Source organism: Corvus kubaryi, unplaced genomic scaffold, assembly GCF_017639235.1.
Source record: "Corvus kubaryi isolate FWS band 111438036 unplaced genomic scaffold, C.kubaryi_AGA036_p1.0 37262, whole genome shotgun sequence".
Lineage (NCBI taxonomy): Eukaryota > Metazoa > Chordata > Aves > Passeriformes > Corvidae > Corvus > Corvus kubaryi.
The window spans coordinates 1,491,300-1,511,852 of NW_024581078.1; the positions used below are offsets into that span (position 1 = coordinate 1,491,300).

The following is a 20,553-nucleotide window of genomic DNA, read 5'->3' on the forward strand; positions in this document are numbered from 1 at the left end:
AACTGTTGACTTGCTCCATTTAATTTCAATTAACTGCAGCCCTCAGAGGCCAGGAAAGATGCCAACCCAGCAGCTTGGTGGCCGTGCCCTGAGGGACATCCCATTTCCCAAATTTACCGTCCTCAACCAAGCCTCTGCTCTGCTCAGCTCAAAGTTTTCACCAGTCATTAAATCCCACCGTGTTCAACTCAGCCAGGCTTTAAACCCTGCAGTTCTTCTTCTGGAAGAGCAGTGGGAAGGACACGGGGTCAGGGGAGCTCCCATCTCTGCAAGTGGGGACCTTGGGGTGCTCCTGACAGTGACTGGATCCTGCTGGAAAGACACAGGATTGGGGAAGAGGAAAAGGAGGAACTTGTCCTGGGTGTGCTAAACTCCTCCTCCCTCCCCTCGGTGAGGGAAACAGGCAGCTGATTTGCAAAAGGCAAGTGGTTTCCTAAAAAACTACAGAAAAAAACCCCACCAAGGCGGCTCAGCCCCTTCCCCTTAGAAAATGTAAAAACCTGGGAGACACAGTGTGGCAGCAGGGAGGTGGGAAGGCAGCACGGGCACAGCTGCCATCTCTGGGCCATGCCACGGCCATGGCAGGGGCCAGAGACATCTGGCTGGGACTTCAGGTGCTCCCTGGAGAGGATTTGGGGGCTCAGGTGCTCCCTGGAGAGGATTCAGGAGCTCAGGTCCTCTCTGCCCTGCTCTGGGGGCTCGCTGGGCAGTGAGTGGCTGGTCTGGTGTCCACTCTGTCCAGGCAGCTGCTGGTGGGGTGGCAAATCCTGCCCGGACAGGCCACGAGGCTGCCCTGTGACCACAGGAGCTCTCGGTGCCCAGTCCCAGCTGAGGCTGCCCCTGCTCCGAGGGGGCTGCTCCGGCTCTGCTGCTGCTCAGTTGCTCTCCACCAGCTTGGCCAGTCCCTGCCTGAGCTCACTGAGCTCGAAGATCTTCACATCCATGATCTCGGCCACCTTGGTGACCTCGTTGTGCATCTTCTCCCTCTCGGCCAGGGTCTCGGCCAGGGTCTGCTCAGCCAGGTGAAGGCGCTGCTCCAGCTCTGCGTTCCGGGCCTCCAGCTCCTGCCAGGGACAGCCGGCACTGAGGTGGCTGCTCAGAGCCCCTGATCTCCCCCAAGCAGCCCTGCTGCCACCCACAGCCACCCTGTGTCCCCAGGGATGTCCTTCCCTGAGGGATGTCCCTATCCTGAGCCACCGTGGGTGAGCTCTGTCCCCACCCCAGGCCCTGCCCGCGGTGTGAGGGTGTGGAACTGCAGCTCTCCCCACGTGGATCCCCTGCAGGCTGGTGGGATTGGCTGTATGGAGCTGCTCCTGCCATGGGAGCCCATGTGGGGCTCCAGAGCTCCGAGATAAGCACAGGCTTATCTCCGAGACCCAGAGAGGCACATCCTGCTCCAGCTGTGTCCCTGCCAGCCAGAGCTCTGCTCCAGCAGGAATTCAGGAGTTCTGTGGGTGGAGGGTGACAGGACACCCCAAGCTCTGCCACAGTCCCATGTCAGGGGCTGCTGGAAGTGCTCAAGGAGAGAAAAGGAAGGCTGGGATTGCTGCTGGCTGCTCTCTGTGCCCTGTGTCACATCCCTGAGGGACACAGGGAGGGTGGCAGAAGGCAGAGACACAGGCAAGGAGCTGCTCCCAGCATCCAGAGGCGTGGCAGCCCTCTGGCATTCCCTCTGTGGCTCCAAGGAGATGTGGGGATGGATCTGGGAGCTGAGCTGTCCCAGGTGTGCCACCTTTACCTGCAGCTTCTGCAGCATCTCCTCGCGCTCCCCCTCCGCCTCCCACCGGCCGCACTTCTGGCTCTTCAGCATCTGGATCTCCTGGAGCACGGGGAGGGAGAGCCTCGTGTCAGAGCCACCCCTCTGCCAGCAGGAACAGCTCCCAGCTCCCAGCCAAGGCCTCTTCCCTGGCTCCAAGGAGCACAGAACCACAGGCAGCTCCACATTTTCACACCTCCCTTTCTGAGCTGCGTCTGCTGTACCTGGGTGAAAGCCCCTGCACAGCTCTGCCCCAGCACTTCTGCTCCAGGCCTGGGGAGGGGGCAGAGATCTCCTCTGAGGATCAGGAACCCCAAAACACCTCCCTCCCTTCTTCAGTCCCTGCTCTGTGGCTCCATCCCTGCACCAGGCCAGCAGCAGGGATGTGTAAATCGCAGAGATCCTCTCCACACCTCCCCTCCTCCACAGCCTCTGTAATTAAAACCCTGCTTTAAATCATTCATTCATTTAAATGCAGCGAAAGGGAGGAGCAATTACCACACCAGAGGCCAACTGCCACCACAGATGGCTGAGAGGGGAAGGGGTAAGAGAGCTCTGCAGAGGGTCTGAGCCTCTCCACTCCAGGCTGGGGACACGGGAAGCATGTCCAGCATGTCCCAGTGCTTCCCTGTCCCTCAGCTTTGCTTCCTGGGGAGGGAATAACGAGGGCCCTGAGCTCAGAGCAGCTCTGATGACTGACAGGCTGCTGGTGATTGACAGGCTGGGGGGGTTATCACAGTCTCACCTCATCTTTAGCCTTGATCAGCAGCTCCAGCTCCTCCAGGGTTTGGCTCAGCTCTTCCTTGTTGTTCTCGCTGGAGGAATCATGAGTCCCCTGTGACTCCAGTTCTGCCACCTGCAAGGGGAGGCTCCCTCAGAGCTGCAGGAATTTCCTCCTCCCTCATCACCCACTGCCGTTCTCTGCCATGTTTAGGCTTCCCTGGAAACCCACCTGAGTTCACAGCAGCTCCCACCTGGGGCTGGAAGGAAAAAATTCCTTCTGCTCTGCCTGGATCACACCCAGAAACACTTTGTGGCTAAAAACCCAGTTTAGAGACTTTGTCTGTGCTTTCTCCAGGAGTTTTGCACTTCAGCACAGCTGAACTGGCTGACACCAAGAACCTGAGCCTCCAGCCCAAAGATCCAGCTCCATTTACACCTCTGGGAAGAGATTTCCTAGGAAAAGGGAGTTGCTGCAGCTCAGCAGCTGAGCTGGAAGGGCTTGCCCAAGAGTACTCCCCAGCTCTGAAACATTCAGCTCGGTGGCTTGGATTATTCATGAGGAGGATTCATTTTTAAAGCTCATCACAAGGGCTGCAGCAGCTTTCGCTGGGGCCAGGCTCCCACTGGGGCTGCTCTGAGCTCTGCAAACACCTCCAGTGACAAGGACCTCACCCAGACAGGCAGCACATCCTGGTGTTCCCAGGAGCAGGACAGCACTGGATCCATGCCCAGGGTGGCTGTGAGCTGCCAGGATCACAGGGTGGTGGCCAGAATCCACCAGAATGCTCTGATTTAGGGACAATAATTGAGATGTTTCACTGAGTTACAGTTTTCTTCTGTGATTCTGCCATGGCTCCAGTGTTGTCCTCCAGCTGAGGCTCCCGAAATCCTCCTTCCCAGCTCTCAGCTGAGTGTGCACAGAGCAGGGGCAGGGAAAAGTCAGCCCGACCCAGCCAGCCCCAGAACCACCCCCAGCCAGCCACACACCGAGGTCTCTGCTGCTCTTGCTGCAGAGCAGAAGAAAATCTGTTCCAGCCACCAGCACTGGGAACCAGCACCAGGCACCGGCAATCCTGAGGGATGGATGTTTACTGCACACCCTGGCCACACCACAGCCATCGAGTGCAAACAGCTGTTAATTGCTCCAAATCCCTGCTGGCTCTTCAATGAGCCATCTCCAAGTGCAATGGCTCCGTGCCTCCTTCTCCAAGGCTCCAGAGGCCTTTCCCAGCCAAACCCCAGCTGTCCTTAAAAGCCTTTTCCGAGCACTCCAGGGCTCTACCCTCCCAGCAAAGCCACCCGTGTGACTGTCACTCCCCTGCCCAGATCCACACAGTCGGGCTGTGACCTCCCTGCCACTCTGGAGGTCAAAGATCCCGTTATTCCAAGGGAACAAGGGCTTGTTTGTGCTGCGCCACACGGGTTTCATGATGTTGCAGCTCGGATCCGAGCTAATTATAGCAGCCAGAGCAATCTTCATCCTTCCTGTCAGCAGCCACACATCGCCCTGATGCCTGGCTGGGGCAAACAGGCCTTAATCTTGCTGGAAGCTGGGAATTACTTCCAGAAAATCTGAAGGGAAGCTGAAATTCTGTGACTTTGCACTTTGGTTTCCTCCCTTTCCCCACAAGGACTCAGCACACACAACCTCATTTCTTGACATGATTTCCCTGCCAGGCTCATGCAGCACCCTGGATTTGCCGGATTTGATGGCAAAAGGGGGTCAAGGGCAGCATCTGGGCTGGGGTTTGCCCCGAGCTCACCCGCTGGCGCAGCGTTTCCGTCTCCTCCTGATACGCCGTCAGCTGCTTCTTCCACTGGTCCACGTTGGCGTTGGCCTCGTGCAGAGCAGCCACCAGCTTGTTGTTGTTGTCCTGGAGGCTGAAGAACTCAGCTTCCCACTGCACCTCGCTCACGGAGCTGGGGGAGAGAGCAGGAGAGGTTCAGGAGAGGTTCAGGAGAGGGGTGGAGGCTTCTCTCCCCATTCTGAGTGCTCTTCTTCCATAGGTTTCTCTCCAGCTTCCCGAATTTAAACACTTCCTCCAGCTCTGAATCTCCCCCTCTGTCCTTTATCTCTGGATAATATTTGGCTTTCAAACTTGAAGCTGCACAAACGACACTGAGGTTAATGGGGTGGGGGAGATCCAGGTACTCTGAAGGGGTTCTGCAACGTGGGATTGTGAATCCATTTCAAAAATCCATATTAGAGCAGAGTTTGCTTTGAATAAAGCCCAGACTCAGGAGAAAGTAGCAAAGGACACTTTGCTTTTGATTTAAAAATACTCTTAAGTGTTCAGCTGGGAGCTTGACAGGAGCCACAGGGCAGAATCCAGCCCCAAGTCTTTTGAAGAGACAAAGAGAGGAAGCAGCAGGGACTTTGCTGGAATCATCAGGGGAATTAACACAAACACAGCCCTGGGCCAGCTGGAAAAGTGTGAACATCTCCTGGTATCACAAACTACTGATCTGCAGATAACTGGCATCAACCCATCCCTGCTGCAGGCACAGAGCATCCTCCTTCCCACGCTGCCTGAGCAGCACATTTCCAAGCTGGAGCAACTTCCCGCTGGGAAAGGGGGAAATGAATCCAGTGGAGGGTTTGAGAAGCAGACACGGGACATTACTCTGAGATCTAAAGGAGTAGAATTGCTCAGAATTATTTGGGATGACAAAGCCATGCACCAAATGCTGCCAGAGCACAGAGTTTGGGAGTCAGGAGCACTCGTGGCAGCCTCACCCTTCTGAGAGCATCTTCTTCAGCCTCTCCTTCTCCGTTGTTATCTCCACATCAGCACTCTGGCTCCGGAATAATTTATCCTCTCCCGGCCCATTGGAGCTGATGATGGGGCTGGGAAGTACCTGGGGGATGAAGGAGGGGTGGTCACCACCAGCAGTGAGGCCTGGACTGGCCCTGTGGCCACGAACCCAGCCTGGGTTCACGGGGTCAATTCTCAGCCCCTGCACTCCTGGGATCAACCTGGATCCCTCCCAGCTCAGGGAGAGCTGGGTTTGTCCACGTGACAAGAGGTGACAGGAGGTGGCAGGAGGTGACAAGAGGTGACAGCAGGTGACAGGAGGTGGCAGGAGGTGACAAACCCCCTCAGCCATGGCACAGGGGTGGCTCTGGGAGCTCTCTCTTGGACAGGGAGGTTGGTGCTTTGCTCTTCCAGCAGTGCCACATCCTCCCTGTCCCTGTCTCCACACTGGGCTGGGGCAGCGATCCCAGTGCAGGGGGGGACAGATCCCAGTGCAGGGGACACCAGATCCCAGGGCAGGGCACACCAGACCCCAGGGCAGTGGCCTCACAGCTCACAGCCATCCCTCCCTCCTGCTAGGATACAGGGAATTCTCTGGCCCTCAGCTCCCCCTGAGAAATGCCATCGGTGTCACAGCCTGTCACCTGAGTCCCGTGGCCAGGCCCAAACCTCAGCTGCTCAAAGTGGCCTTTTCAGGCCTTTGCTGAATTCCTCAGAGGATTTTCTTGCTGGTTCTCAGAGCAGTGGGAAGATTTAAACTCCAAACACAGAGCTGCCAGGCCTCCTGGGTTCGGTTCAGCTGGAATTCAGACACCAGGTGACATTCTCAGGGAGAAAAACTCTGTCATTGCTCAGGGGACTCTGGCACCCATTTTCCAAAGATGTGGGAGAAGAAACAGCCTCTGCCCCTACAGTTAATCCTTCTCCATGGCTCCTGCTCCTGCACACTTCAGAAATGGAGGCAGGAAGGGGCAGAAGTTCCTCCTGTGGTGTGAACCTGGGAAGAGTTGAAGATGCTCCTCACTGTTGTGTCTCTTCCATTCTCCCCAAGGATACACCCTGAGATTGGGGCTGCTAAATGGGATGGGGATTGGCCCTAAAAGGTACCAGAGGACAAGGAAGAGATGCTATTCTGGGAATTCCCCAGCCCAGAAAATGTGAAGCATGAAGAAAGTAGCGCAGATGCAGAAATGAAGGGAGGCCTGATTTAATTCCAGGAGACAGATCCGCTCTGTGCTCACTTGCAAACAGACACACAATCAATTATTCAGAGATGAAACTCGTGTCTGGAGCTCTGCTAATGCACAGGCCAGGAATCAGCAGCTGGGACAGTGGCAGAAGGGACGGTGGGGAGGGCAGGAATGCGGGACAGGCTGTGCAAGCAGGGGACACCACACGTGTCACTGTCACTGCAGGCAGGGCCCTGCCCGTGTCCAGGCGCTCCCACTCGGAGAGGAGCAGGCTGGGATGGGAACAGGGCTCAGTTTTAGCACTGCTGAGTCAAGGCAGGAGAATGAGCAGAGCCTTGGGCCAGGTCCCTGAGCTGTGCGTGACCTCCCCATGCTCCTCTGCCAGGCGCCACCTCAGCACAGGGGACAGGAGTGTGTCCTGCTGAGGCACCTGAGCAGCTCTGCCTGCTGCAAACAGGAGAACAGGGGGAATCTCTGCTCCCAGCCAGGGCAGCTGGGAGATGGAGGCTGCAGCTGGGAGATGGAGGCTGCAGCTGGCCAGGAATCTGTCTCCAAAAGACTCCAAAAACTTTGTTTCTCCAAGGAATAATCTACTCCCTTCTTTACCTGCCACCCATTAGGACAGGGCTTGGAGTGAGCCAACATTCAGGCAGATTTCCCCCATTTTTGCACCCCACGTGACATTTCCAGTCTCTGCAAAGCCACCACTTCCCTCTTCTCCCTGCAGGCCAAGGTACTGTTCACACTCCCTCCTCCTCTGCTGCTGCCTTCCCATCTGTGCCCATCCCAGGGAACGCCGTGTCCTCCAGCCCACTGCTCCCCTCCTGCTGCCAGGAGCTCTGGGGATGGCAGAGCCACCTCTGGAGCAAAACTCCTTGGGAGGGCACCTCCAGCACCAGCATGGAGCTGCTTCTCCACAGGGAAGAGCAGCACAGAGCTCCCCACAGCTCCCATTCCAGTTTAGCTGCGCAGGGAGATTGCCAGTGGAATGATGTGGGAATGAGCTGTGATGGGCTCCAGCTTTCTGGCTGAGAAGAACCTCCTGCAGCCTCAGAAAAGGCAGGAAAAAATGATTGGAAATTACAAAAAACCACCAAACAAACAACAACAAAATTCCAACCACCACCACGACGAGAAACGCCCACACCCCCCGCATGGCTTTGTGAGATATGATACGGGTTTGACAGTTTAACTGGCAAAGAGGGAGCAGTGTGAGCCTTCCCAGGGGCTCCACTCAAGCACTAATTAATTAATTCATCTATATTATGTGACCTCAGGGCCACTGGTGTTACCAAAACCACTGTCCAGCCTGACTGGCAATAAAGCTCTGGCAGAGAATGGGATGAGAGCAAGAGGAGAGCACCACAGGGACCATTTTCTCCCCTTTTCCTCATCCCTCTTCCCTGTTCCCAAGCATTACCTGGTGGGAGGTGATGTTCAGGGCAGGATTGGTCAGCTCTGTTTTATCCTGGGACTTCTCCCTGGCCAAACGAGCTGCTTCCTTCACTTCCTGGAATTTCTCTGCAAACTGGAGGGGAGGGGAAAAGTCACTGTGGGGCTGTGCTGAAATGTGCAACAAGCAGAGCTGATGCCTGGGTTCCTCCTCTGTCTGCAGCTTCATTTAAAATGCTTTTTAATTTCTCTTAAAGAATAAAATTCAGGGAATAACCCCTGAATTTGGCACTCGGGGCTGTGGGTTCAGCTAAACAGCAACGATGGAAACGGGGCCTGCAGACTCAGCTCCGTTTGTGATGCTCAAAGCACTCTGCAAATGCCACTTTAAAGCTGGTTTTAGTATCTTTGCACCTCAAATTACACTTTATCCCGGTGAGAGCAGCATTCCAGCAGGTCCCTAAGGATTTTCTGCAGAGGCTGAGCTCCCCTGAGGGTTTTCAGAAGTCTCCCTGCAGCATTACCTGGGACAGGTGTTGCTCCGAGGCAAAGCCCAGCCCGTACACGGTGTTGGCTCTGCTGTCAGCCCACTGCCCAAATTTCTGGGATGTCTTTGTGAAGGTCATGTTGGGGGTGATGGTGCTGTTGATGATTGCCTGTGGAGAGAGGCAGTGTGAGTCAGGAAACCCCAGGCTGCTGCCCTGGTGTGGGATTGATCGGGGAATCAGGGAGTGCTTTGGGTTGGAAGGGACCTTAAAGATTATCTCAATCCAACCTCCTGCCACGGCTGGGATGTCACTCACTGGACCACCAGAACCCTTGAGAACTCTGGGAATTAGGGGTAGAAATCCCTGGCTTTTAATTTATAAAACAACAGTCCAGGTTTTTGGTGACCAAAAGTCGAATGAATCTCAATGATCTTTTCTACTGAAAAAGGAAAAAAAAGCCCTCAGTACCACCAGCTTCCTCCACTGCTGGAAAAGATGATGAGAGACAGTTTGTCTCTGGGGCCTCAACAACTTTCTGATGTTCTCCCTTTCTGAGGCAAGAAGGGGAAAAATAAAAGGTTTAACCAGCACTCAGGACAAGCTATTACACAACCCTCTCTGCTGGGTAGGGGAGCAGCAAAATCAGCTGCCTGGAACACTCTCTGCCATCAGAGAGCTTCAGGAACCAGCCAGGGAAATGCCCATCAGGAGCAGTTTAGGGAGAGTAAATCATCTTTTGTGGAGGTGACTTCACCTCTGAGCCTCCCTCAGCCTCTGTTGTTTCACCGTGTCTGCAGCGCTGGATTCAGCACAGGATAAAAGCTCTCAGAAAACACTTCTGTGACAGCAGAGTGGGGAAAGAAGGGACAACATCAGACCCTGAGGCACCTTTTTGATCATCAGTGTCACCCAACACACCTGAGCACGGGGGCAGGGATGTTTCACCTTCCACGCCCTGCAGGAAGACACCGAAATGCCTGTGCTGAGAACTGCCTGATTTGACACCAAAACCACCCACACCAGGGCAGGTTTGGGCTGGGAGAAGCTGCTTTTGTGGGGGAGAAGCTGCTTTTGTGGGGGAACAGCTGCTTTTGTGGGGCAGAAGCTGCTGTGTGATGCCAGCAGGGCGTGTGCCCTACCTTGGTGCCCCCCACGCTGATGATCCTGTACACGTTGCGGGTGGCATCGTAGAAGTAGGAGACGGTCAGGGCGTGTTTGCTGGCAGGGATCCAGTTCCTTTTGGTGGCAGGGTCGATCTGGAAAACATGGGCCCTGGTGCTGAAGATTGGCTGCTCCCTGCAGGACAGGAAAACAGGGATGTCAGGGCAGGGGGAAGCTGAGGAAAGGGGGAAGTGCAGCGATTTCCTGCCGCTCGTGTTGCACTCCTGCCATTCCCCTTCCCTGTGTTCTTCCCAAGTCCACACCAGCCCCTCACGAGGCTCTGGGCAGGGAGCAGCAGCTCCCCGCTGTCCCTGCTGGCGTCACTTCACGCCCCTCTTATCAGGACCCAAGCTCTCCGGCATTCCCATGAGTTGTTTTTCCAAGAGTTCTGGGTTTCTGCCCCGGAACCCTCCACATCCCTGGGACTCCTCTAAATCCCAATTTTAGAAGCTGGGGGAGAAGCTGGAATCATCCTTTGCTGATACCTGAGCAAAGAAAAGCCTGTGGCTGTTTGTGCCTCCTGTCTGTCCCCACCATCCCGTGTGGAGACAGCAGCTCTCGCTTCCCAGGGACCTTGCACTTGGAAAATCCCCTTGGCACAAAAACTGAGGGAGTTTCACCCCAGGCACAGGTTTGTACCTTCCTCTAGAGCTTGTCCTCTCCTACACACTTGAGACAAGTCCTGGTACCCAAGGACAGGCTGAAAATTTCCAGGTAAGAACATGAAAAGACCCCCAAAACCTCATTTTTGGGGCACAGCTGATAGTCCCTCACAGCACAGCCATTGGGGCAGGGTTATGATCAGGGTTTATATTATTTTTAGCCCGATTTGAAGCTTTCTTCCACCATCTCTCATCCCTGAGTGCTCAGCTCATGGCAGCTTCCCCAGGAACAGGATTTTAGGGCTGTTGTATTAATTCTGTTTTGTAGGATATCTGCAGGGTGGAGCTGTAGGGGAATGGAGGGATGGATGGATGGATGGATGGATGGAGGCAGGAATTGAGCACAAAAAGCTCCTTCCCCTCAGCTCTTCCTCCCCTGACTCACGCCTGGGAAGCACATCCTGCAGCCAGGGCTCACATCCCAGGATTAAAGCAAGTCTCCCCATGAATTCAAGGAAACTCTTCACCTCCCAAACATGCAGCTGCTGAAGGCAAGTCCTGAGCCCAGCACTGCTGGGATTTTGGAGCCAGGAATATCTGAGCTGAGCAGAGATGCTGCATCTCAGGGATCAGGATGTAACTGGAGCGTTCCAGGGGAAGGAAGGAATGTTTTCCATGACACAACAGTCCAGCTGCACCAGGGCTTGGGGGATTCCTCTGACTCTGGTCAGACACACAGCACTGGCCACACTCAGCACCCAAATCCAGTGAAATCTGATGTGCTGGAACACCCCCAACCCCCCCCTGGCAGCTGCAAGGCACAGGCACAATCCTGCTTTGTGGAGCTCCCCAAAATCCAGACTCCTGTGTTTCCTTCCCATTCCAAGCACTCCCAGTTGCCATGAACAGCCTGTCCCATCAATCCAAATGCACCTGGTGCTTTCCAAACCCAGCCCTGAAACTTAGCAGGGAATATTTTATTTCCTTCCCACCTCCCAGTTCCCAGCCTGTTCCCAGGTGCCAGCCCTGACTCAGATCTCTTGTGACAGCACGAGGGTCTCCACATCCTCTCTGCCTGGATTTTTGGAATGAGATTCAAATTTTCCAGGCTCCATTCTCACATGGATTATGACTTATCTTTGACACACAGGAAAAATTGATGTTCCTGCCCCTAAAACCCCCAAATGCTGGGCTCATTTTGGGAAGAACAGAGGCAGGACTTTACCGAGTTGTTGACATTTGTTAGTAAGGGTAGGAGGCTACAGGCCCGTGCAGTTAGTAGGTGTCCCCTCTCCTCAGCTCCTCCTCAGGTGTCTCTCAGCTGCTCTGAGGTTCCTTCCTCGTGCTGCCTCCACAGGGATTCATTCCCTAGCGATGGAAAAGTCCAGCTGTTATTCCCCAACACAACCAGGCACCTTTAGGGGCTCCGTCTGCCCTGAATATTCACAGAGTTTCTCGTCTGCAATGATTTCTCATCACTGAACACGGTTTTTTCCCCTGTCATGGGAGATAATTGGGTGAGCCGTGCAACTGGAGTGAATCCCTTGGCAGCAGGTGCTGGCTGTTGGGAGAAGGCCACGGAGGAGCCTGGAAGGCTCCAGCATTTCCAGTCCTGCCCACATGATGCTGCTGCCTGATGGAAAACCCTCCTGGGAGATCATTCCTTGGGCACAGCAGCTGTTCCCGGGCTCCTGTCCATCCAGGATCCTATCCCTGTACTCCCGTCCATCCACGGGGCCATACCCAAAGCCCTAAAAGGGACGAGGTGGTGCCAAGCTGGGTGTCCCCAGCGTGCTCTGCCTGGGGACAGCATGGAGATGTTTGTGGTCCTTTTGCAGTGCAGAGAAAAAAGAGACAATTTCCAAGGGCCTGGAGTACGAGGACACAGGGAATGGCTTCCCACTGTCACAGGGCAGGGTTAGATGGGATACTGGGATGGAATTCCTCCCTGCGAGGGTGGGGAGGCCCTGGCACAGGGTGCCCAGAGCAGCTGTGGCTGTTCCTGGATCCCCAGAAGTGTCCAAGGCCAGGCTGGAGCACCCTGGAAGAGTGGAAGGTGTACCTGCCCATGGCAGGGGGTGGAACGAGATGATTTTTAAGGTCTTTCTAAGCCAAACCATTCTGGGATTCTATGAAAGTCTTTGTTTGTTTGCTTGTTGGGTTTTTAAATCCATCAGATGATACAAATCGCACCCAGCTCGCACAAGAATTTCATTGTGCACCTCCTGGCTGTGCTGCAAACCTGCTTTCAATACTCACTGGTCTGACAAGGTTAAAGCAAACTCCCCAAAACAAAAGCTCCCAGGAGCCTCCGTGGTGGAGCACAACAAAAAGCAGCCAGGAAGAGCAGGCAGCAACGCAAACCCAGAGGGGAGAAAAGCCAGAAAGGCTGCAGGACACAGAAAGGTGTGCAGGACACAGAGGTGTGCAGGACACACCTCTGAGAACTCACAGCTGGGGCATTACATGGAAAATGCCTCTACCTCCAGAATCCCTGAACAGTTTGGCTTGGAAGGACCTTAAAGCTCACCCAGTTCCACTCCTAGGACACCTCCCACTGTTCCAGGTTGCTCCAGCCTGGTCTTGGACACTTCCAGGGATCCAGGGGCAGCCACAGCTTCTCTGAGAATTCCATCCCAGCCCCTCCCCACCCTCACAGGGAAGAACTTTTCCATAATCTCCAATCTAAACCAACTCCATCCGTTCAGCAGTTTGACCAAGCAGAGTGCAGGCAGGTGAGGACAGAGACAGGGCTGGATATGCTGAGGGACATGCAGGAGGTGACAGCCAGACCTGAGCTGCAGCAGGAGCTCTGCTTGAGGAGCACCCAGGCCAAGCTGCTGCCGTCCTGCTTCCCAAAACACTACAAAGCTTTTAAAGACAGCCCTGGGATTCAAAGTGTCGTGTTCTATCTCCCGTTACAGCCCTCCTGTCCCCTGTGCTTTAAGTGCACACTGAATTCAGTCCCTGAAATGCTGACACTTCTTTTCCTGCTCCCAGCCGGGAGTCCCCACACCAGTGCAGCCCCAGCAGCGAAAAGGGCACGTGTAAATAAAACCACTTACATCCCCCCAGGGCTGGCCTTCGCAGATAATTAAGGAGAACCAAAGCAAATGACTGAAAGGACAAAGATCTGGCTGAGACACAGACGTGTTCAGCGAGTGCCTGATGGCAACTGGAAGGGATCCAGGTCTCATCCCTGCCAGCGTTTGCTCCCAGCACAGGGGGGAAGGGCAAAATTCAATATCCCACGGCCCCTGAGAGCTTAAGAATGACTTGTCCCGGTGGATATCCACTGAGACTCCGGCAGCAGCAACTCTAAGGAAAAGAAGGGATGATTTAATTCATTTCCCTGTTCCTAAAGGTGTTCTTCACCTGGCTCCAGGTGCTGCCTGAGCAAAGACCCGGACGCCTCCCCTTTGGCCTCTCCTTACAGGGAAGCTGTGGGAAGGTCACAGGGAATGTTTGGGGAGGACACAGGGATCCGGGGGATGGATTAAGCGTTTCTGATTTGCTCCCTGCCCGGGGAGTCTGACTCAGTGGCCATCAGGAGAGGATGTAAAACTGCTCACTGCTCTCATTTCCTCCTTGGTTCTCAGATGAGCTTCCTCTCCACGGCCTCCCAATTGATTTCTTCAAGAATAGCTGCTTATTTCACCATTGCCACGAGAGCAAATCGTTATTTGTCCTCTTAATTTGCGGTCTCAGCAGAGCAGCAATGGACTGAGCAGGGCAAAGGAGAGGGACCTGTCAGGTGGGGACACGGTGACACACGGCCAGGAGCCTGGGGACAGCACCCCCCGCGCCAAGGAGGGACAGATGGCATCAATTCGGGCCCTGCACCAGCACCACGTTTTGCCTAGAGGGGAACAGTGGGCACGAGAGGTGCCAGAGTCTGGAGAGGACTAAATCCAGCCCTGCCTGTGTAAATCTGAACACAGATGTCACCCAGGCTGTCCTTGAGTGTCCTGGCCCGAGGTGGGCTCTGCCCTCCCGTTCACAGGAGCCTCTTCCTGAGGGGGATCTGCTCAAAAAAACCAGAGACAACGGCAGGGCCAGGGATGAGCCACCTCCTCCCGGAGAGGACACCTCAAAGAGTGGGACCAGGGGGTGGAGGAGGTTCTGCCCCAGGTGAGCCCCCAGATCTCTTCAAAAGGGAGGCAGAGAGAAGAAATCGGGGTTTTATTGTTTCCTTTAGATCTTTCTTGCACCACAGTTTCTACCCCGGGTGTGGGGAGGGGTCTCCTGACCGACCGACAGCTGCCTTTAACTCATGCTTTGTCCTTGTCCTCTATTTTTTTGTGCAACCTGGAAGATTTTTCCCACTGAGCTCCACTTCTTTGTTTGCTCTCGGTCATTCTCACCTCTCAGCCCTGTCTGCGGCCTCTGACACGGTCGTTTAGTAACTGGATTACTCACACAGCCGGCTCAGCTGCCCCCAGCCTCTGCTGCACAACCAGGGAGCACAAACCTGAGCTTTGCTGTGGAGGGAGAAGCTTTTGGAGCCATCGCTCCTCAGATTTGTGTCAGGGTTTCTGCCCTGTTTTCAGCCGTGTGACAACAGAGCGGGATTCAGACCTAGACACGAGTTTTCAGAGAGATTCGGTGGGGGAGTCCAAGCCCAAAGCACTCCAAGAGACAAAAATAGCGAACAGATTCGGGATAAAGTGTTTTAGTACCTTTAAGGAACGTCCTGGGGAGGCTGAGCTCATTGACTGCACCTGCCTTGGTGCTCCTGGCTGGGGTTCAGCCAAGGGCATCTCTAGAAGTCCACGTGCTGCTCCCCCCGGCTTGCACCTCCTCTCACTCCCTCACTGCAGCTTCTCTTTGCAGGGACATTCATTTCCCTGTCAGGGAAAGGCGCCTCCGCGCACCTGGACGCAGAGGAAAATCACTCCAAACACTCTGCTCCGTGGCCCGAAAACCAGGGACTGCCTTGCAAGAAATCACAAAGCAGCAGCTCAGCAGAGCCGTCTGTTCCCGGCGATCAGGGCAGGGAGGGGGTTTGGTACCCTCTGGGGCACCGTGCAGCCACAAGGAGCAAACCCCAAAAAAGAGGGGCTTGTTATAAATGTACTGTGGTGTTGGCTTTTCGCATGTTCCAGAATTGTTATGGATGGATTGTGATGTTGGTTTTTTTTATGTTCCTTAATGTTAGAAAAGCTTTGCCGGGGTTCTGTAATGTAACGCTGTAGAATGGCTGTAGTTTGGGTGGTGAGTTTGGGAAGGATCGGGGGGGGGGGTCTTCACATTCCTGGAAAACCTTACTTTTAAAGCCGATCTTTTGGATGTAGAGTTGTGCCTTTGGCTCTCTGCCGAAGCCCCCGGCAGTAACGCCCTTTTGCTGTTGTCTCCTAATTGTCCCTTTTCTGAAACTTTCCTTAAAACTTTACAAAGAGTGAAGCTCGTTTTCCCCAGCTCCGCGGGCGGGGAGGCATCACCGCTGATCCTTCCGCGGCCAGGACCGCATCACAAATAGTCCCTCCGGCGGATCACTCCGCGGGCGGTCGCATCACCGCTGATTCCTCCGCGGCCAGGACCGCATCACAAGTAGTCCCTCCGGCGGATCCCTCCGCGGCCAGGAGCGCATTGCCGCTGGTCGCTCCGGCGGATCCCTCTGTTACAAATGTACTGTGGTGTTGGCTTTTCGCGTGTTCCAGAATTGTGTTCCAGAATTGTTATGAATGGATTGTGATGTTGGTTTTTTAATGTTTCTTAATGTTAGAAAAGCTTTGCCTGGGTTCTGTAATGTAACGCTGTAGAATGGCTGTAGTTTGTGTGGTCAGTTTGGGAAGGATCGGGGGGGGGGGGGGTCTTCACATTCCTTGAAAATCTTATCAGAAGAAAAAAAAAAAACCCGAAACCAGACGGAATGAGCCAAGGAAAAAGATAAGACTGATAAGATGATACTCAGCAACTCCAAAGAATTAATGAATTATGCATGATGGTGATGAATAGGAAATAAGCGATGGACTTTTAAAGCCGATCTTTTGGATGTAAAGGTGTGCCTTTGGCTCTCTGCCGAAGCACCCGGCCCTAACACCCTTTTTGGTGTTGTCTCCTAATTGTCCCTTTTATTAAACTTTCCTTAAAACTTTACGAAGAGTGAAGCTCGTTTTTCACAGGCTGTTCTGATAAAGGCCCATTGCCAGCCACAAGAGAAAAGGAGGAGCTGCACAACTCCCTGATAGCCGGAGGCAGCCAGGGGCGATCAGGACAAGGGGGAATGGCCTCAAGCTGTGCCAGGGGAGGGTCAGCTTGGACACCAGCGTGGTCAGGCCTCGGAAGGGGCCCCATCCCTGGAGGTGTCCAAGGAATTCCTGGACGTGGCCCTCACTGCTCTGGGCTGGCGACAAGGTGGGCATCGCGCACAGCTTGGACTCGTGATCCTGGAGCTCTTCTCCAACCTCAACCATCCCGTGATTCTGTGATCTCCCAGCTGCTGTGGCGGAGCTTCACTGCAACTCCCCCGAAGTCCTTTCCCTCTCCAGGTTTGGTTTGCCCGCTGGGTGTCCCCAGGGCAGTTTGTGCAGGCACAGGGGACGTGAGAGCATGTGAGCAGGACAGAAATGTGCCTCAGCCCTGGCAGCCGGCCCACGGCCACGCTGAGTCAGCTGAGAGCCCTGGCTGGGGCCCGACCAGGCTCTCCCTCCTCTCCCCAGCCCAGCCCTGAGTGAGAAACCCCCTGGCAGCACCAGCCAGGGTGGTTTTGAGGAGGGTTTGGTCAGGGTGGGTTTCAGACAGAGTCCCTCATTCCAAAAGGCAGAACTGGAGCACAGAGAGGGCCTGAGAACCCTCCTGCTCCTCCTCCTCCAGGGCTGTCTGTCGTGGTTTCCTTTTATCTCCCCTCAGCAGCTTGAGGAGTTGCTGTCTGTCTGTCAGCACTGTTTGGGGAAGTGGGGGCTAATGAGAGTCAATCCTCAGCTCCTTGCCTCTGCCTTTCTCCCTGAATTCCGACCCCTCCAGAGCCTCTGGACTCTGTGGGCGCAGGTCGTGCCTGGACAGTCCCTGTCCCAGTCCTGTGCAGGGCCTGGAGTTGGGCTTTGGTGATCCTTGTGGGTCCCTTTCCGTTCAGGATATTCCATGGTTCCACCCCAGGACACTGAACTGCAGAAGTACTTTGGGAACAAAGTTTGGGAGAGCAGATTCCCAGCCTTTGTCCCAATAACCGGGAAGGTTTTCAATCCTCTTCGCTCTCCTTCTGTGCTGCACGTTGTGACCTTGTGGGAAATGCAGGGATGCTGCCAGTGCCCAGATGGGACTGGAGGAGGCCAGAGCTGTCCCCCACAGCCAGGAAGGGAGGTGCAGTGCTGCAGCTCCAGGAATAGGATCCTGCTGGGGGCTGCTTCCCTCCCGCCTGCCCCGATTCCCAGGAGATTCCCGGGCAGGGCTTAGCACAGGAATGAGGAGCAGCTGCCTCCCAGGCTGTGCAGATAAAGGGAACCCTGCCTGAGCGTGTTGCCTTTGGATCAGGGGACGGCCACGAGCAAGGTCAGGCACACACAGGGGATGAAGGGCATTTAAACACTCAGATTTTGTGTTCGAGTTGAGGGATTGCTTTTTTTTGGGAAATCACCCCCATCTATGGAGCATCTTGGCTGCTCCTGGGTGTTCCACAACACTTTGATTCCTTTTCCTGGGACAACTCCTGCAGCAGCTCCTGCTTGGGGACACAAACAGGACTTGGACTCGATGATCTGCTAGAAGTCTGTGCAGCAATTAAAAGTTAAAAAAAAACCCCAGCAGAGCCAGGCTGCAACTCAGGAATTCCTTACACATCCCAGAAAATATGTCCAGGAATAATGAGAATCAGAGAAGTGGAGATCCAAGAACATTTCTCCATGTGTCTAACACGCCGTGCCTCTGCATTTCCACACAGAAGCACATCCAGGCACAGATCCCTGCTCAGCTTCCTTGGGAAAAGTCCCCCAGACCTGCTGCTATTTTTGCCCTGTCCTTGCCAGAGCTCCAGGAGCACAATTCTGTGACAAGGACAGCTCCAAGTGCCTGTGTGGCAGAGGGCAGCATAGCTAAGAGTGGCTGAATTAATTTGGGATAAACTCTTTAGTGCTCAAATTAGAAGCCAGTAAGTTGCACGTCCCCGTATTTATATTTGACAATCCATCAGCACCTCCCTGTATTTATAATTTACAATACCAGCAGAAATGTGAGGATGTGGCCACTGAAGGCTCAGCTGGATGTAACTAAATTCACTTCCCTCAGGATCAGGTGTTATTTCCAACTGCCCCTTCAAAACCTACATTCCGTGGATAGAGATGAATCCACGGAGAATTCATCCTGGAAAACCAGAATATTACAACCAGAACATTACAAAGAAGTCTAACACGGAGGAATGAAAGCAGAATCCCTGCTTTAAAAATAAGTTAACTAAAATCAGCTGCCTGAATGTGCTTTTAATCTCTTTTGTAGCCAGGCTTATGGAAATGCTGCTGGAAGCTACTCAATATCCCTGTGGGACCACCAAACCCACACTTTAATCTCAGGAATTAAATGGAAATAAGGAATTTTGGGTGGAAATGTCTGGCTTAACTGCTTTTGCTGCTCCACCAGTATAATTACAGACTGACGCTGCATCCCAACACTTTCCATGGAGCTGGAAACCCTCGGAAGAAATCCCATAGTTGCTGGGTGTGCCTGCAGGAGATCCAAGACGGATTCATCCAAAAGTGCTAGTCCCGAGCTTTGGCCTTGTTAAACCTCTCCTGGCAGTTCTGGAAGTTTTACAGTAACTTTGCAGATCACAGGGAAAGTGACAGGAAAATAGGGACACTGTGATTTAACCTGGATCAGCACATCCTCTGCCAGCTTCAAAGGGTTTATGCCAGCCTCCCATTACTGTCACTTTTGATTCCTCACTTCTCCCTTTTCTGCTTCTCAAATCTGTGTTTGACTGATTGTTTTATCTAGGTAGTCCAAAAGGAAAATTTTAAAAAAGGAAAACAAGCCCCCAGGAATGTTATTTATTTCTCTTGCCCTGCCAAACCCCACGTTTGGAGGGAATTATCCGACAGGATTCCTCCAGATCCACGTGGCTTTCAAACAGCCCCAAAAACTCGATTGCACAAGAAACTCACAACGTGTCAGGTCCTAAAAGTTACGTGATTGAGACTTAGAACTGGGACATAAATTAAATACCAGACTAAGCTCCTATTTCCATGCCAAAATCCACTGCCACATCCATGCAGCATTATTTCACTCTTGGAAAATCTGAGGGGGATCATGAACTAAATCATCAGGGAATTTCCAGCAGCTCTTTATCCAGACAGAAATGCAAACAGGATCCATTTTACTGAATGCCAGAGTCACAACAAACCGAACAAAATCCTTAATTTTTAACTTCTGGAAAAGTTTGTGGGCACAACCCCGGCTCCAGTCCTCCCAGTTTGGATTTCATGTAACACACAGATCACCAGAGCCTTCCCTTGCCCACTAAAGAAGTTGCAGCAACTCGCAATTGCCCACTTCCATACCCCTAAAATAAAAAGCAAGGCTAAACTTTCAAGCTCGCAACGTGGAAAAAACCCCGCCATTTAACCCCTTCATTTCTTTCGCCGTTGCCTTAAAAACAGCTCAGCGGCCATGAATAACAAAAGCAGAGCAAGAATAACAAACCGCCGGTCTCACCCCATCCCCGCCGGGTATCGCTTCTCTCCCGTCCTTCCTCGAGCTGCCTGCGATCCTCCCCACGGCTTGATTTCTTTCTCCCCTTCCTCTTTCTTTCTGTCTTTCTCCGGATGCGGATGCTCTTTAAATTTCCTCCGGAATTTCACTTTGAAGCGTTGCTGCTCCGCGGGGCGAGCGGGGCAGGGCGGCACCGGCACCGGGACCCCCGCGCAGCCCGGGGCGCTCCGGCTCTGCCCCGGCGCTTCTCCGGCTGCGGCTCCCAGGCTCCCTCCTTCCCTTCAGCATGGGAGGGAGCGGCAGGATGAAGGTGGTGCCTCTCCAAGCCTTTTTTTTTTCCCAGACAAAGCGTTTCCCCGCGAGTTGCGCGTCCCCGCAGCCCCGGAGCGCCGCCGGCAGCCCGAGCTCTTTGTTCTGCGGCTCTGCCGGTCCCTACCCGCTCCCTCCCTGCTCCAGCCGCCCCATCCCGCTCACATTTCGCCGCTTCTTCTCCCGACTTTATTCCCGGCGCCGGGGCCGGCTCGGCGGCACCACCTGCCGGGCGCAGCGGGGCTCGCTGGCACCGCCGTGGCACCGGGGTGGCACCGGGGTGGCACCGGGGTGGCACCGGGGCACCGATGGGCGCTGGCTGTCACCAACGCAGGGAATGGCTTCCCACTGCTGGATGGGATATTGGGAAGGAATTCCTCGCTGGGAGCGTGGGGAGACGCCGGCATGGAATTCCCAGAGCAGCTGTGGCTGCCCCTGGATCCCTGGGAGTGTCCAAAGCCACTTGGGACACTGGGGGAAGGTGTCCCTGCCCATGGGATGGGCTTTGAGGTCCTTCCCAACCAAAACCATTCC

At 54.3% G+C, this 20,553-nt stretch overlaps 1 protein-coding gene across 3 annotated transcripts; it reads right to left on the reverse strand.

Moving 5' to 3' along the window:
- On the reverse strand, positions 1-20,457 carry HOMER3 (homer scaffold protein 3). Of its 3 annotated transcripts, XM_042024484.1 has the most exons (10): positions 19,714-20,282; positions 11,294-11,436; positions 9,445-9,601; positions 8,342-8,473; positions 7,846-7,953; positions 5,217-5,338; positions 4,243-4,399; positions 2,502-2,612; positions 1,739-1,819; positions 1-1,064 (listed from the first exon to the last, which is right to left on the reverse strand). In XM_042024484.1, the coding sequence occupies exons 2-10, from the start codon at positions 11,305-11,307 to the stop codon at positions 876-878; spliced, it is 1,071 nt and encodes a 356-aa protein (XP_041880418.1). In that variant the 5' UTR covers positions 11,308-11,436; positions 19,714-20,282; the 3' UTR covers positions 1-875. The 3 variants fall into 3 exon arrangements, with proteins under 3 accessions (XP_041880418.1, XP_041880419.1, XP_041880420.1); XM_042024485.1 differs by lacking the exon at positions 11,294-11,436 and having other exon boundaries at positions 19,714-20,273; XM_042024486.1 differs by lacking the exons at positions 4,243-4,399; positions 5,217-5,338 and having other exon boundaries at positions 19,714-20,457.
- Between the last annotated feature and the right edge of the window lie 96 nt (positions 20,458-20,553).

What these genes read in the sequence shown, in the direction of transcription:
- HOMER3 (XM_042024484.1), bottom strand. An exon ending in AAGAAGATGCTCTCAGAAGG is followed by an intron (nt 4,400 to 5,216) that starts GTGAGGCTGCCA and finishes TCTCTCCCCCAG; the next exon opens with CTCCGTGAGCGAGGTGCAGT. An exon ending in TGATCAAGGCTAAAGATGAG is followed by an intron (nt 1,820 to 2,501) that starts GTGAGACTGTGA and finishes CCCGTGCTCCAG; the next exon opens with GAGATCCAGATGCTGAAGAG.